General features: G+C 35.5%; 1 protein-coding gene across 1 annotated transcript in view; it reads left to right on the top strand.

The window, feature by feature from the left end:
* The window catches only part of LOC127867202 (intermembrane lipid transfer protein VPS13A-like), a 150,758-nt gene that overhangs the window by 66,447 nt on the left and 67,983 nt on the right, over positions 1 to 16,328 (top strand). The window contains exons 39-49 of the mRNA XM_052408246.1: positions 187 to 266; positions 2,614 to 2,751; positions 4,006 to 4,136; positions 4,632 to 4,748; positions 7,449 to 7,601; positions 9,422 to 9,509; positions 11,297 to 11,311; positions 11,744 to 11,808; positions 13,548 to 13,562; positions 15,368 to 15,487; positions 16,194 to 16,319. Coding sequence (XP_052264206.1) covers positions 187 to 266; positions 2,614 to 2,751; positions 4,006 to 4,136; positions 4,632 to 4,748; positions 7,449 to 7,601; positions 9,422 to 9,509; positions 11,297 to 11,311; positions 11,744 to 11,808; positions 13,548 to 13,562; positions 15,368 to 15,487; positions 16,194 to 16,319 — 1,048 coding nt within the window. The remainder of the gene's footprint in view (positions 1 to 186; positions 267 to 2,613; positions 2,752 to 4,005; positions 4,137 to 4,631; positions 4,749 to 7,448; positions 7,602 to 9,421; positions 9,510 to 11,296; positions 11,312 to 11,743; positions 11,809 to 13,547; positions 13,563 to 15,367; positions 15,488 to 16,193; positions 16,320 to 16,328) is intronic.

The following is a 16,328-nucleotide window of genomic DNA, read 5'->3' as shown; positions in this document are numbered from 1 at the left end:
TAAATTTATGAATTCTTCTATTTAAACCATACTGTATAATACTAAAATAGTTATTATATTATATGACATGTACCGGTACTTACTTTTAAAGCTTGCAATATTTTACAATGTTACAATATGTGTGATATCTGTGCACAGTCAATTTATTTCAAGATTTAACTCTGATGATCATCTATTTACCCATAGAATGATGGAGAGAAGCAAGAAGGGAGGAGCCAGGGATATGATTGATGTGTCATTCAAGCAGGTGGCTGATGATAAAACAAGTATGTAAAGTGACAGTGCGCTGGAATTAGATATATACCTACTGTGTGTTTTGTATCATCTGATATCGTACCAGAAATGATATACTGTCCCACAGTCTTAAAATTAGATCAATAATCTTTTTGACTGATGACTCAAAGACGATGCATACATTCTTCATGTTCCAGATTATTTGGTATTTCCTAGAAATGCAATTATTGTCTCACAGAATTAGACACTTGAAGTAAGATACATTGGTAAACTAGTTTTGGCAGAATTATGTTCCTTCCTCTGTTTTTCGACTGTAGAACATATTGTCCCAAAATTCTGTTTTCAACTCCATTTAAACTGCATGGCATATTTTGCTCAAACTTTCACAACTTTATAATCTGAAATGTGTAGATGGAATTGAACTTTGGCTGCTACCAGTTTTCCTGACTTCTTGCCCTTGTCTGTTTTTTTCTCTTTAGCGCATACGGTCCCCAACATAGTCTGCACGAAACAAACTGCTTGATGGATTTCTTAAAACTTTGACAGCTTAATTACCTAACTGTGTAGATTATGTTAAAGTAAAGAATTTTTCTACATCCAATTATGGTACAGTAATGGCCCTTACTCTTTGTGTCCACTGTAGAATATATTGAGAATACTAGATTAGCGTTGAATAGAGAGAAGTTTATGTTGCGAGGCTTAGAACACTGGGAGCGCGAGCCTTGGCAAGCGCTTTCGGTTTTTGAGCAGAGCAACACAAACTTCTCTCTATTCAATGCTAATCCAAGTATTATATTTATCCCATTGATTTTTTTCCATGTGACATTTAACATAAATAGATCTAATAACCTTACCAATAATTTTAATTCATTCTTAAAAGCACTTAAAATCTATATCTAACAAAGGTAACCATGCATAGTGATACATGTATAGAATGTATTTGTTCTGGTATGCAAAATAGTCTTAAAAAAATTCACACAAAAACTGTGAAACGAGAAAAAATATTACCATATGCCTCAATTCAGTTTTACGCAGCATGCAAATTGTAACACATTACGACCGCTAAAAGAAAATTTTACTTAAATGTAATTCATTTTATTTATTAAAAAAGAGATCAAAATCCAATGTGGCGGTGATTGCTTCTGGCAAAATGATGTTCATGTCAACATACATGTACATGTAGATTTACACACAGAGTCGTTCTAAACATAAATTATAAACAAAACTATACTGGCCTGATTTTTTCATGGACTCTGCAGATTTTGATGGCGTCTATATATAGCCTTCACATCTTGTTTGTGACCCAAACACAAGATAATCTGTAATAATTCTATTAAGCTTTGAAACACTTGTTGCAAACGGGTGATTCTTACTGAATAGACTTTCTTTGATAAAATAACAAAGGCAAAGTTTATTCATCAAAGAAAATACCCTTACATTTACTTACATCCAAAAGCAAAACAAATGGAATACTGAACCAAAATACACACCAATCAATATGTTCTACACACGCAACTTCACATCCAAATAGGCACGCACATTCTGAAAATCAATAAGATGAATAAGCTAGATCTACATGTAGATCTTAATCCTTCGTCTCACCGGTTCCATCCAAGGTAAGTAGTCCATAGAATATGGACTTTTTCATAATAACATCCAGGATATATTAACACGAAAATAAAAAAGTCTTCAATGTTTTATTCCCAGACACTTGCATACTAGTTTCATGTACACCAAAAGACGACATCACATATAAGGAAAATGACGCAATGACAATGTCATTTTATGACGCCATCAATCAGCTTATTCATTATACGGATGGCAAAAAATTATGTCCCTTGACTAGATCGAAAGGCGGAAGGTTGTATAGTTTTAAAGCTAAATTTACTTGACTCTATGTTAGCAATTGCTTATGAAAATCATTTAGTGGTAGAAAAAAGGTAGTCAGTGCACGCGACAGGTTTATTCAACAAGGTTGGATAGAGGCTAGTTTATTCCAAGGGGTGTTATACCATCAATGTCGGTATAAAAATTGGATAAATAGTGGATTTGTCTGTGTCCAAAATGTGTTGTGAGGGCATAAATGTCAGAGACACATTTCTGGTTCTATCTTTTTTATGAAAATGAACAAAAGAAAATTGCTGAAATAAGACAAAGAACATAATGATGTGATGAAAATGAACTAATTGATGTATGTTGTGTCAATAGAGCTTTGAGAGACTATAATTGTTTACAGCGAGGTGTTATTTTGACAATTCTGGCATAATAATGGGATAGTATTTCCCCCTCACCCCCATTTTCAACTGACGTTCACATGTACATTTTCAACTGACGTTCACACGTACAATTTTTAGTTGACGATGGCATGTACATTTTCAGTTGACGTTCACATGTACAGCCTGTACCTATGTGTGTGTCTGGACTTCATCATGGCGGTGGCAGACTTCTTTGTGAAGGGTCTGCCCTCTAAGGAGACTGCCTCCACACATCCCACACACCCCACTGACGAGAAGAAAGGTTCGTGTGAAATTATTTCTTTTCATTTAACCCTTTACCACTTAGATATGTATTTGTATGCATTTGTAGTCCCTTAGAAAATTAAATTTAATTAAAGACCTTTCTTACAGGATTCAAGTTTTGTTGGCTTCAATTCCAACCCTTACATACTGATGAGCAGCAAACAGCATAAAACCTGAACAGACTGCGAGTTACTCACAGGCTTTTGGTTTTATGCTTGTTGCAAAAGCCATTTTTACTTTGTTTCTTATGGGGGGAAAGGGTTAAAGGGATATGTCCAGATTCAAATTTGTAATACACTGTTTCAAATGGTTTAAAATCAAGGTGAAAACTTTATTGCAACAGTTTTAAAAGAACAATAAAAATGTAGGTACAAAAAATGCTTAATTGCTTTTTTCAATTTTTTTAATGATTGATCATTTTTATTGTTCAAACTACCGTAATTACTCTTAGTTTTCGGACGCTCTTAAGTTTCCGGACACCCCCTTTTTTGACCAAAATAATTATTTTTCGTGACTAATAATTTTCGGACATGTGCATTTTTGTCTATCATTTTTGGACAGTATATTTTACAGCACTATTTCACCAGATATCAGCACTGTATTCCCTTATCTTGTGACACTTTGATTATGGGGTTTTACAAACGGATTAAGGTCATAAAACCTGGGAGACGCTTGCCTGAGGGCAACGAACCATAACATTTGCCTAATTGGATAAATAACCATGTATGCCTGTAGAAAACAATTGCTTCACACAACAGAATTTCAAATGATATCTTCCTATTAAGTAAGCAGTTTGTTTAATGTTTTTACTTTTTTGTTCTGTATCATTTCAGGCAAGAGTAAATAAAACTGTGAAGTTGTTTTATTTTAAAGAAGACACACTAAACTGCATTGATTTATTGCTTTTATTTTAATATAATGATAATTTTCGGACATTTAATTTGTGTCACCTGTAATTTTTTAATATTTTCTGTATCTAAATTTTCAGACGCAAACAAATTTTTTTTATTTTTAAGTGTCCGAAAACTTAGAGTAATTACGTTTAACAACTTTTTAGAAGTTTCCTTGCTGTTGCATTAAATGAATTTAATCATCAGTAATACTGGACTCAAAATTTATCAAAGGATGTCATTTAAGTTTTGACATCCTAGCAACTTCTTATTGCATTCTATTTTGGTATGTATTATTTATGTAAAAAAAATCCAGTGGCGATTGTTATGTGAGAGCATTGCGTTACCATGGTTACTTTCAGCTATTAAGGCTAAGCCAGAGGAAGTGCCCGCCCCTGTGGGTGAGATGAACATCTCTGTGGTGATAGACAGGCCTGAAATCATCATGATAGAAGACCAGGCTCGGGAGACCACCAACGCTCTCATGCTGGATGTGAGTCATCACTGAAATAGTATTTTAGCCGCGCTGTGGGAAAATGGGGTTAAATGCATATGCATAAAGTGTTGATGTAGGCCCATTGGCTCAGACATTTCAAGGATTCTGATGTTCCACAACAGCAATTGGATAAACAGCAAAATATTAAATAACAGATTTGTGATGATTTGCTAGGCAGTGAAATAACACTCTTATTAAAGTATAAATTGATGTGATATTATTTATCACCTGTCATTTTTAAATCTTTTTATATCATTTGAATTATGAGTTTATAAGCACAACAAAAGTAATCTCGTACATATTCACCTTCTCAAAGTTCTTTAGAAAAATACTGAAGTTAACATCATGGAGGTCAGTAAAATATTTTTATAAAAGTAGATGCTCTATACCGTCACACTAATGGGTCTTTAAAAAACTTCAAAAAAGTTTTTAAATAACAAGAAACTGCTTTTATGCATGTATTAGTGATGAGTTGTTCAATACCTATTTCAGATGGAGTTAAAATTCCAAATGCGTCAATGCCCTGAGACTATGGACATGTCAGCCAGTATCAGAAACCTGGGCATTGTATCCAGTAAATACAACAGCAGGACAGAAGGAGGGGCACAGGTGAGCTTTTATAAATATTTATATGCTTCACTAGTTTAAAGTTTTGCAAAATCAGTTCCCATGGTAACTAGTTAGAATATTTCAGTTTCCCATGTTAATAAGTTTCACGAAGTCAGTTTACCATGGTAACTAGTTAGAATAGTTCAATTTCCTATGTAAACAAGTTTCACAAAGTCAGTTTTCCATGGTAACTACATGTAGTTTGAAAACAATTCAGTGTCCACGGTAATATTTTGACAAGTTTATTTTCCATGGTAACTAGTTTGACAAGTTCAGTTTTTATGCTGTCTTTCGAAGAAAAGGGGGCATATAGTGATCGGACTGTCCGTCTGGCCGTCTTTCCGTCACACTTTGCGTTAAGGTTTCGAAAAATGCTCATGACTTCTATGTCCCTTGAGATAAAGCCCTCATATTTGGTATGCATGTGTATATGAACAAGGCCTTTCCATACGCACACAAATTTTGACCCCTGTGACCTTTACCTTGAAGTTAGGGTCCGCGTTTAGGTTTCGAAATCTGCGTTTAGGTTTCGAAAAATGCTCATAACTTCTATGTCCCTTGAGATAAAGCCTTCATATATTCTATGCATGTGTATATGGACAAGGCCTTTCCATACGCACACAAATTTTGACCCCTGTGACCTTGACCTTGAACTTAGGGTCTGCGTTTAGGTTTCAAAATCTGCGTTTAGGTTTCGAAAAATGCTCATAACTTCTATGACTCATAACTATCAATGCTATTGCATTCAAACTTGGTACACTTACTAACTATCATGAGGGGACTGGGCAGGCAAAGTTAGAAAACTCTGGCGTGCATTTTGACAGAATTATGTGCCCTTTTTATACTTAGAAAATTGAAAATTTTGGTTAAGTTTTGCGTTTAGGTCCACTTTTCTCAGAAAGTATCAATGCTATGGCATTCAAACTTGGTACACTTACTAACTATCATGAGGGGACTGGGCAGGCAAAGTTAGATAACTCTGGCGTGCATTTTGACAGAATTATGTGCCCTTTTTATACTTAGAAAATTGAAAATTTGGTTAAGTTTTGTGTTTAGGTCCACTTTATTCCTACAGTATCAAAGCTATTGCTTTCATACTTGCAACACTTATTAACTGTCATAAGGGGACTGTGCAGGCAAAGTAATGTAACTCTGACTGGCATTTTGACAGAATAATGTGCCCTTTTTATACTTAGAAAATTGAAAATTTGGTTAAGTTTTGTGTTTTGGTCCACTTTACCCCTAAAGTATCATAGATATTGCTTTCATACTTGGAACACTCGCAAACTATCATAAGGGTACAGTAAAAGGACAAGTTGCATAACTCTGGTTGTCATTTTTACGGGATTATGGCCCTTTTTTGACTTAGTAACTTTGAATATATGGTTAAATTTTGTGTTTCGATCCACTTTACTTCTTAAGTGTCAAGGCTATTGCTTTCAAACTTCAAATACTTTCATGCTGTCATGAGGTTACTGTACCTGGCAAGTTGAATGTTACCTTGACTTTGAATGACCTTGACTCTCAAGGTCAAATTATTAAATTTTGCTAAAATTGCCATAACTTCTTTATTTATGATTAGATTTGATTGATACTTTGACAAAACTACTCTTACCTGACATTCCACAATAAACTCCACCCAAACTATCCCCTGTGCCCTCCCCCCCCCCTAAATTTTTTTTTTTTTTTTTTAGATCATCTCACAAATTACCACCACACCCTCACACTATACCCCCCCCCACCCCACCCCCCCCCAATTTTTTTTTTTTTTTAAAGGTGTAAAAACACAAATATTTATTTTTATTATTTTATGTTTGAAATACCGTCCAACCATCGCACCCAAGAATCCACACCTCCCCACTCCCACCCGAATCCCCCCCCTCTTAATTTTTTTTTTTTTTTTTTTTTTTTTTTTAAGATCATCTCACAAATTACCACCACACCCTCACACTTTACCCCCCCCCCCACCACCCAATTTTTTTTTTTTTGAAACTGTTAAAAAACACAAATATTTATTTTTATGTTTGAAATACCGTCCAACCATCGCACCCAAAAATCCCCCCCCCCCCCCCCGATTTATTTTTTTTTTGCGTTTTTGGAATATAATGTAATAAATTCCACACCCCCACACTATACACCCCTCTTCACTCCGCCCCTCCCTCCTTTGTGATTGAAAATGAGAGTCCCTTCACCTTTAAAAAGAAAATAGATGAGCGGTCTGCACCCGCAAGGCGGTGCACTTGTTAGTTTCTATTGTAAATAGTTATACAAGTTTAGTTTCTATGGTAACTGGTACAATACTGGATCCAGTTTATACAACAGGATTGATTTATAGGCTTTGGTGAGTTTAAAAGATTTATTAATATATATGTTTCTATGGTTACTAGTTTTGCATATTGTGTTTCTTTCCAGGAAATAAAATAGGAGTGATACAGGGAAAGGGGGGGGGGGCGGTTACCCAGTTACAGCAGTAAAATTATATCAGTAAAATTATATGGACCTGTTTTGAAAAAAAAACATCAATTTTTTTTGGTTACTTTTCTAGATTTATATATTAAATAAGAATGTATTAATTGTGTTCAACATCAGTAGGTTAAATAGGAAATAGGGCCATTATTTCCAAATAATCTCATTAATAATATTGGTTTTGAAGCTAAACTAGGTTTTGATTGTTGATGTATGTTACCTTGTGTATTTCAGATCCTGACACCGTGCGACATCTCGTTCTACAGCAAGACGCCCCATGGCCAGGGGGCCCACATGGACGTGTCAACCTCAGACCTCATCCTCAACATCTCCCCGGCAACCATCAGAACAATGTCAGCCATCGCTGCAGGACTGGCCCAGAAGGATGTACGAGCTTGGTTTTATTCTTATAAATATCTGAAATTAGCCAATCCATTTCAAAACCTGTCTCAGTAACATAACTTGTATTTTCTTATTTATTGTTGTTGTTTTTTCAAAATGCATAGTCTCAGTATTTTTAGCTCACCTGTCATGAAGTGACATGGTGAGCTTATGTGACCGTGTGATTACCTGCGTCCGTATGTGCGTGCGTGCGTGCGTGTGTCCGTCTGTCAACAATTTGGTTGTATAGACAGTAGAGGTCACAGTTTTCATTCAATCTTTATGAAATTTAGTCAGAATGTTTATCTTGATGAAATCTGGGTTGAGATTGTATTTGGGTCATCTGGGGTCAAATACTAGGTCACTAGGTAAAAAACTAGGTCAAATAATTGAAAAACCTTGTGTAGACTATAGAGGTCGCAGTTTTCATCCAATCTTTATGAAATTTGGTCAGAATGTTGATCTTGATGGAATCTGGGTTGGGATTGTATTTTGGTCATCTGGGGTCAAAAACTAGGTCACTAGGTCCAAAACTAGGCCAAATAATAGAAAAACCTTGTGTAGACAATAGATGTCGCAGTTTTCATCCAATCTTTATGAAATTTGGTCAGATTGTTTGTCTTGAAGAAATCTGGGTCGGGATTGTATTTGGGTCATCCGGGGTCAAAAACTAGGTCACTAGATCAAATAATAGAAAAACCTTGTGTAGGCAATAGAGGTCACAGTTTTCATCCAATCTTTATAAAATTTGATCAGAATGTTTATCTTGCTGAAATCTGGGTTGGGATTGTATTTGGTTAGTCAGGTGAGCAATTCAGGGCCATCATGGCCCTCTTGTTTGTATGTTGTTAAGACAACATAAATGTATTCACACTATTCACAAACATGAAATAAAAAGTTGCGTTTTTTTAACATTTGAAAAAACCTATAAACGTAAAGCACCTGCGGCATAGACTCTTACAAACAAAGTTTGGAATAGGACATATTGGAGTTACTCTGTCTGTCGATAAGTGGTCAGTTTTTCCGCCCATAAGATTTTTGAGGAACTTATTCCAAATTTCACAAGCACTTAAAATATAAGTGTAAATATGTAAATACCATGAAGTGTAGATGGCGCACTCTTATTATGCCCACTTGCCCAGCTGACCACACATTCCAGAGTTATGTGCCCTTGAACTTGGCTATTTTTATGCAGGAGCATGTGACGTTCTTAGTTTGCAGATGCAAGACACACTGATTACATGCAGTGATCCATTTATTTCTGAATTATAAGGCCTTTAATTACCCATAGGCATAGCTGCTATGCCTTTGACAGCAGTTTTGTTTCATTTTAGTCACATTTGTGACAAAACTTTAGCTTCATTTATTATTTGAGCCGTGCTCTGTGAAAAGGGGGTTTAATACGTCCCAGATAACCCTGTGCAGTCCGCACAGGCTAATCAGGGACAATACTTACCGCCTAAACTTGATTTTTGCTGTGAAGAGACTTTCTTGAAAGGAAAACTATCATAAAAGCCGAAAGTGTCGTCCCTGATTAGCACAGCCTGTGAGTACTGCACAGGCTATTCTGTGATGACACTTTAAGCACATGCATTAAACCCCTTTTTGATAGAGCACGACCCATATTATTATCTTTTCAATATCTCACATGCTTTTTACTTTAGGAACACACTGATTTTTTAGTTGTGAGTAAAAATTAAAATTCAGTCTTAAATTAATTTTCCCTAAGACAGTTCCATGATTCCAACCTGATCCAGTATGATTGTATGAAGTAAGAAGCCATTTATCGTGTATACTCATGTGTATCTGGTAATTTCTGTGCTTAGGAGACAGTTAAAGAAGAGGACAAAGTTCCCGCAGACCTCTGGCAATACAAGCAACTCAAAGACTGTAACTTTTGGTTCTTGAAAACTGGTATGTTTCAGCATTTTGTTGTTATAATAGCAGCTATTTGTATTGGTTGCAGCATTTTGAGTATTTATTTGAAGTTTGTGAGTTGATTCATTAAGACTTTTTTTCCGGATTTTAGTGTTAGCATTTTTTGAAGGAATATTGAATGAAATTGCATGTTTTGTTTTTTGTTTGAATTTTGTGTGTTTTCTATATGTATTGGCGTTTTCTGCATTCAACTGTTACCCAATAAAGTGATGATGTACTTAATGCTGAACCAGATTCTGGTTCTGAATAAATTGAAATAAAGTAATGACTTGAGTGTGGCAATGTGTGGCAAGGTTGTATTGTCATGAGATCATTGCTGAAACTGTTTGGATTGATTTTAGTAGAGAAAAAACTGTCTCTTCATATTGTATTAGCCATATTGTTCAAGAATGGGTTTAATACCATATGGGCCAGTGTAGCTCCAGACAAGTCTGTGCATTAGGCAGTCTGGTCAGAAGCTACCCTCTCTGTTGAAAAGTCATCACAAGTTTGTGTGGCTTCATTAGCAGACATTATGACTCCTCAGCAGAGTTTATGGATGATGAGACATATCTGGAGCTACACTGTTAAGCTATGTCATAAGACCTGTTTAAAAAGGCTCATAGAGAAAATGGGAAAAGTAGCAAATATAAAAAGAAATAAAGCTTGACTTATAATTGTCATTTATGGTTATGACTATGGGTAGTTTTCACAAATCATCTTCATAAATTTCTTGAATATGTTTGTGTCAAATTTTTAACCAGGTTTTCCGAAGAAAAAAACTGGTTATTAGATTGGCGAATGTCGGTGGGCGGGTGGGCGGACGACGGGCGGAACAAGCTTGTCCAGGCCATAACTTTGTCGTTCATTGTGAGATTTTAAAATCATTTTGCACATTTGTTCACCATCATTAGACGTTGTGCCGCACGAAAGAATAACATTGATATCTCCAAGGTCGTCACACTTTGAGTTCAAAGGTCAAAATTGGCCATAAATGAGCTTGTCCAGGCCATAACTATGTCATTCATTGTGAGATTTTTAAATCATTTGGCACACCATTATTGGACGTTGTGTCGCACGAAAGAATTACGTCAATATCTTCAAGGTCGCCATGACTAAAAATAGATTTATTTTGAAACAAAGGGGGTTAATTATATACAATCAGTTCAGTTTGACTTTTTTTTCCAATTGAAAACCTGGTTTTGTGACAATTTTGTCTCTTGTCATATATTGCACTTATTTTTGTCCCCTACCGGTGAAACCGGAGGGGACTTATGGTTTGCGCTCTGTGTGTCAGTTAGTCAGTCTGTCTGTCTGTCCGTCACATTTTTTTGGATCCTGGGAAAACTTACAAAGTTCTTCATATTTTTTAATAAAACTTGCAACATGGATTGATGGCAATATGGACATTATGCACGTCATTTCATTTTGTTCCTACATCAAAAATTGTGGTTGCTATGGCAACAACAACAAAAATAATCTGAAAATGGTGGCATTTCTGACAATGGTGGAGCCGGTAGGGGACCATATTGCTTGATAATAGCCTTGTGTAGTCATTAATTTCTAATATTTTGAGATGGTTTGTTGAACCCGTGAGCTTTGAGAATGGACTCAAATTTGAAATTTTTTGAGCATGTTGCATTCCTTTACTTGCATTTAGTCTTATGCTGCATGTTAATGAATTGTGTTCCTTTCTAGACTTATGCTGCATGTTAATGAATTGTGTTCCTTTCTAGACTTATGCTGCATGTTAATGAATTGTGTTCCTTTCTATTTTGTTCCAGTCGAGGGGTATGATGGTAAGTTGACTTAACTTAGTTTTATTATTGCAGTTCAATTATTCTATCCTCTCTGCCTTTTTATACTTGTTTTGTTTTTTTCCCAACTTGATTTTATTGTTTCAAACTGAATGTGCTTGCCTGCATGAACTTTTTTCTTTGCAGAATTGAAATGGTCAGTGTCTTACTTGAGAAGCCTTAATAGAATTTAGATTTCTTTCACTCTGGAAATTAACTGTAATACTAATGTTAATAATATGATTATGTTGTTTATTGTAATGATGATGATGATGATAATGATGATGATGATAATTGAGTGCAATCAAACAATGTACAACTCAATCACTTATATAGCAACGTTTTTGCGATTGTTACCTTAAGCAAACTTTTTATTTTAAAGCTCAATGATATAACTATATTATGTTTTCTTTCAAATTTATTCTTTATTTTCAGTTGATTCCAGTCATAATCTGCTAGGAGGATTGTCTGGGGAGACACTGGAAACACGTGGGGAGCAGGTAATGTATAGAGTTGAGTGTGAAATTGTTGTAGCGTCGTCACATGTTGTGATCAAATATATTGGTTTTATTCTCAATCCTTGATCTGTGCGTTGTAAGGCAGTACATTTGGTGTCGTTTGGTGTTGGTCAGATAAGTGCTTGAATTTATCATTGCTCTTTATATTTCATCTTCTAATCTTCTTATAAATTAATTTTGAAGTTGACATGATTGTTAACCAACAAGTTAAATGTTATTACAGGTTGACTTCCTAATTTCATGATGGATTGTAATATTGCTTTTATTCAGGTTGCTGAACTACATGAATATGTTTGTGAGCCTAATTTATGCCTCTACCATGTTTAATGATCAGCCAAATCACTTTACACATGGTTGAAATGCCGCTTCCTTTTTTTAAAAATTAATTCAGGCACCTTTTGTGTGCTTGATTATCTCCATGTCCTTAAGTTGTCATCTTATTTTCATAAACTGATATCTTAAAGAATTAATTTGACCTGAATTGTGACATGACTGTTTTACAAAATTTTCTAAATTAATGTTTTCATCATTAATTATTCGGCTGCAGATCGCAACACCATGCATCCAAACAAATATACACATGTAAAAATACCAAGTAACACACTGTTTTGAAAACTTTAAAAAAGGTGTACATCTTACAATAAGAATACGTGTTCTTAACTGGGCCTTTGCACGTTTTGATAAATTGACAAAATTTAAAAAAACAAATTCAGATTCGCAAATTTGTGTTGTAATTATGATATTTGGGAAGAAACAGTAATACTGAACATTTACCATGCTCGAAAATATCCAGTATATGCATCCCCTTTTTAATGATTTAAAAACCTGAAAATTATAAAGCGTTGCAACGCAAAATGATTGAATAATTTGGAGAGTTCTGTTGTTGTTATATTTTGTGACACTGTGAGGATTGCTTATATAAAGTATAAAATACACCACTCATTGTATGAGCACGGATGGCCAAGTGGTCTAAGCGTTAGACTTTTACTCCAAGAGTCAGTGGTTTGAGCCCAGTTCAGGGTTACTTTTTTTTTAGGTCTTTAATTGTATTCTTGTTTTTATTGGAGCTTTTTAGATCCAATGTTTACATATATCAATATAAATCATTTAATGACAAATTTCAATATCCGCAAAATCTGTGAAAAGGTCCCTTTACATGTAACAATATTGATCAGCAATTTTCCTCATACTCTTTCAACGACGCCCTGGGTATTTTTCAGTGATTGAGTTCCATTCATCCAAAATCACACAAATCACCATATGTTCATTCACAAATCGCGAACAAAATTCATGTAATATTTGGCCCCATTGGTGTAAAAAGGTACTGTGCCTTCTAATTTCAATGTCACTTGGTACCTTTTTGCACCAATTGGGCAATGTGGTGTAAATTAGTTCATGCTAATCAACATAAGTTCCAATTTGATTTTCGTTTGTTGAAGCACCTTTTGTGCCTGTGTATTTGTGGTCTGTCTGCAAAATTGTAGATATTGGCTGGTCTTGTGCTGTTGGGGCAAGTTAGAATAAGCCCACCTGTCCCATTAGGTGCCCCCCAAACAAACTCACATGCCCCTTGAGCCAGGGACTTAACCCGGACAGCCGTGATAAGTTGGTGTAGCAACCAGTATGCTAACCGGACATTGAACCACCAATTGGTTTGCTTGAGCTTTTTGTTCACTGTACCAGACCTTTCACCATGTTATGTACATCTTTTTTTTATACAGGACTATAAAGAGAAGGTAGAATGCTTGCCGGTTCCCCATTTGTTGGTTACCATTTCTATGTGTTATCCCTGTGTTGATTTTAACAAATAACCTCCTCTATACAACGTGTATATATAAGCATAGTGTACTGTGCACTTACCAAATTGTGTAGCAAAATTATTTTTTAAATATTCTTGTTTTAGTAGTTGATTTTTTCTATTTATTAAAAAATATATATATTTATAGTGCTGCTTATAATTGAGTCAATCTCTGGAAAAACTTTGCCTTTATGCATGTGTTTAAAGTATTGTCCCAGATTAGCCTGTGCAACCCACACAGAGTTATCGGGACGACACTTTCTGCTTTTATGGAATTTTGTCTCTAAAGGAAGTCTCTTCAAAATGAAATTCCAATCAAGACGGAAAATGTCGGCCCAGATAAGCCAATATGGACTGCACAGGCTAATCTGGCACAACAATTTACACATGGCATGAAGCCCACTTTTCACAGAGCGAGCAAGACTCAATTATTTGTTGTAGTGATCGTGTTTTATCCACTTATTAAGTAATTATTTCAACAAGCCTTTTTGTCATACAAAAAAATCCGTACATTGTGTGAGTTGATTTTTATGTCCCCCACCACTATAGTGGGGGACATATTGTTTTTGCCCTGTCTGTTGGTTGGTTGGTCTGTTGGTCTGTTGGTCTGTTGGTTGGTTTGCGCCAACTTTAACATTTTGCAATAACTTTTGCTATATTGAATATAGCAACTTGATATTTGGCATGCATGTGTATCTCATGGAGCTGCACATTTTGAGTGGTGAAAGGTCAAGGTCAAGGTCATCCTTCAAGGTCAAAGGTAAAAAAAAGTCAAAGCGGCGCATAAGGGGACATAGTGTTTCTGACAAACACATATCTTGTTTTTGGATATTTTTAATTGAGCTGTACATGACCTGCTAAAAGTTAAAGGTTACAGTGCAAAATTGTTACTGTTTAAGTCCATGAGTGTTCACACTATGTAAGGCTTCTCACAACCCTTAAAAAGTTTGTGTAAATGAGGCTTTACACTGAAAGGTGCTTGCAAATGATGTGGAGTGCATACAAATGTGTGTGTTTTACCATAACCTTGAAAAATGCTTGAAAAAAGCTTATTTTTTCTGCATATTTCTGTATGAACGGTGAATGTTACAAAAAGCCAGTACAGAGAGGGTGTATTAGCACATACATGTATTGCCCTTATTGCAATTGAATGCATTCCTTTTTTCTGCCTCTTATTGTTCATTTTGACCGTGGAGTGTATAGGAATAGATTTGAAATCCTACCACCATTAAGATTCATTAATTCATTGATAATAACATTCTTATGTATTTTAATGCATAACTTAAAATTCTAAGAGTGTATGGCTTGAATCCATATTTGTTAAGAATTGATCATTTTATCACATTATTATATAGTCACTGCTTAAAGTTATTTCTAACAATATATAAACTTCTTTGTTAAACTGAATGTTACACAGAATCAATTAAACATATATGTGAACATATTTATGGCTCTGGAAAAATTGTATTAAATGCATATGCGTTTAGTATTGCCTATATTAGCCTGTGCAGTCTTTACAGGCTAATTGTGTTTGATACTTTCTGCTTTTATGAAAAATTCGTTAAAAGGAAGTATTTTCTTAACAAAAATGATGTTTAGGTGGAAAGTGTCATCCCTGATTAGCCTGTGCGTGTTAATCTGGGACAACACCTTGCACACATGCATTAAGCCTTGTTTTTCCAGAGTTCAGCTCAGTATGTTTATCATATACTAAAAGGTCATCCCTTCTACTCCATGTTTCAGATGATTCTCAACGTTCCTTCCATCGTTGTCAAGCTGGAGGGAGGTGTTGGCAACAGGACGGTACCCCTGCTCATAACTGACATGTCCCTGCAGGGCGAAGTGAGGGACTGGACTGGCAAGGTGGGTACCGGTATATTATGGGTCACATATGCTAACTTGAACTAGAGGTAAATGTAAATGGGTAAATGGGTAGGAAATGCCTACTTAAAATGGAGGTTAATGTGAAGTAGTGTGTCGATGCCATATTGAACTGGAAGTAAATGTTAAGGTTTGGAGTATGTTAACTTAAATTGGAGATAAATGTTAAGGGGTGGGGTATGTTTGCTTGACTTGGAGGTTAGTCAATATACTTGCAATTATTTAGTGTTGTTTAAGGTTTGAGACAAATATATAGATATGGAAAACAAAAGTTTAATTAAACTGAGTTTTAAAGAATGAACATTTAGAAATGCGCACTAACATATATGCGGTGTTCAACTCAATATCCAGAAACATTTTTTATGCAATCAATTAAATCAATACAGAATATTTTTCATATTTTCTTGCCTATCAGTGGCTGTTCAGTATTGTGAGCAATACTTGGCCTGCACTGTACTCTGTTGTAATGCATGTGTCTTTAAGTGCAATCCACACAGGCTAATCAGGGACGACACTTTCCGTTTTTATGGTATTTTTTTATTTAAAGGATGTCGCTTCTTAGCAAAAATCAAGGGGGAAAGTGTCGTCCCTGATTAGCCTGTTTGAACTTCACTGGCTATTCTTGGACAACGCTTTATGCACATGCATTTTGCCCAGTTTTCCCCAGAATGATGCCCCAATGTTTCAGCTGTTTGTGGAGAGCATCCTGAAGCTGGAGGTGGCCTACTACAATGAAAGGATCTCTGTGTGGGAACCACTGGTGGAACCAGTCCTGGACAGCGGGAAACTGAGAAAGTGGGAACTACAACTGGAGGTAGGCTGT

The sequence above is a fragment of the Dreissena polymorpha genome, chromosome 2, assembly GCF_020536995.1.
Source record: "Dreissena polymorpha isolate Duluth1 chromosome 2, UMN_Dpol_1.0, whole genome shotgun sequence".
In the NCBI taxonomy this organism is placed as follows: Eukaryota; Metazoa; Mollusca; class Bivalvia; order Myida; family Dreissenidae; genus Dreissena; species Dreissena polymorpha.
This window is presented reverse-complemented; position numbering and strand designations above follow the sequence as displayed.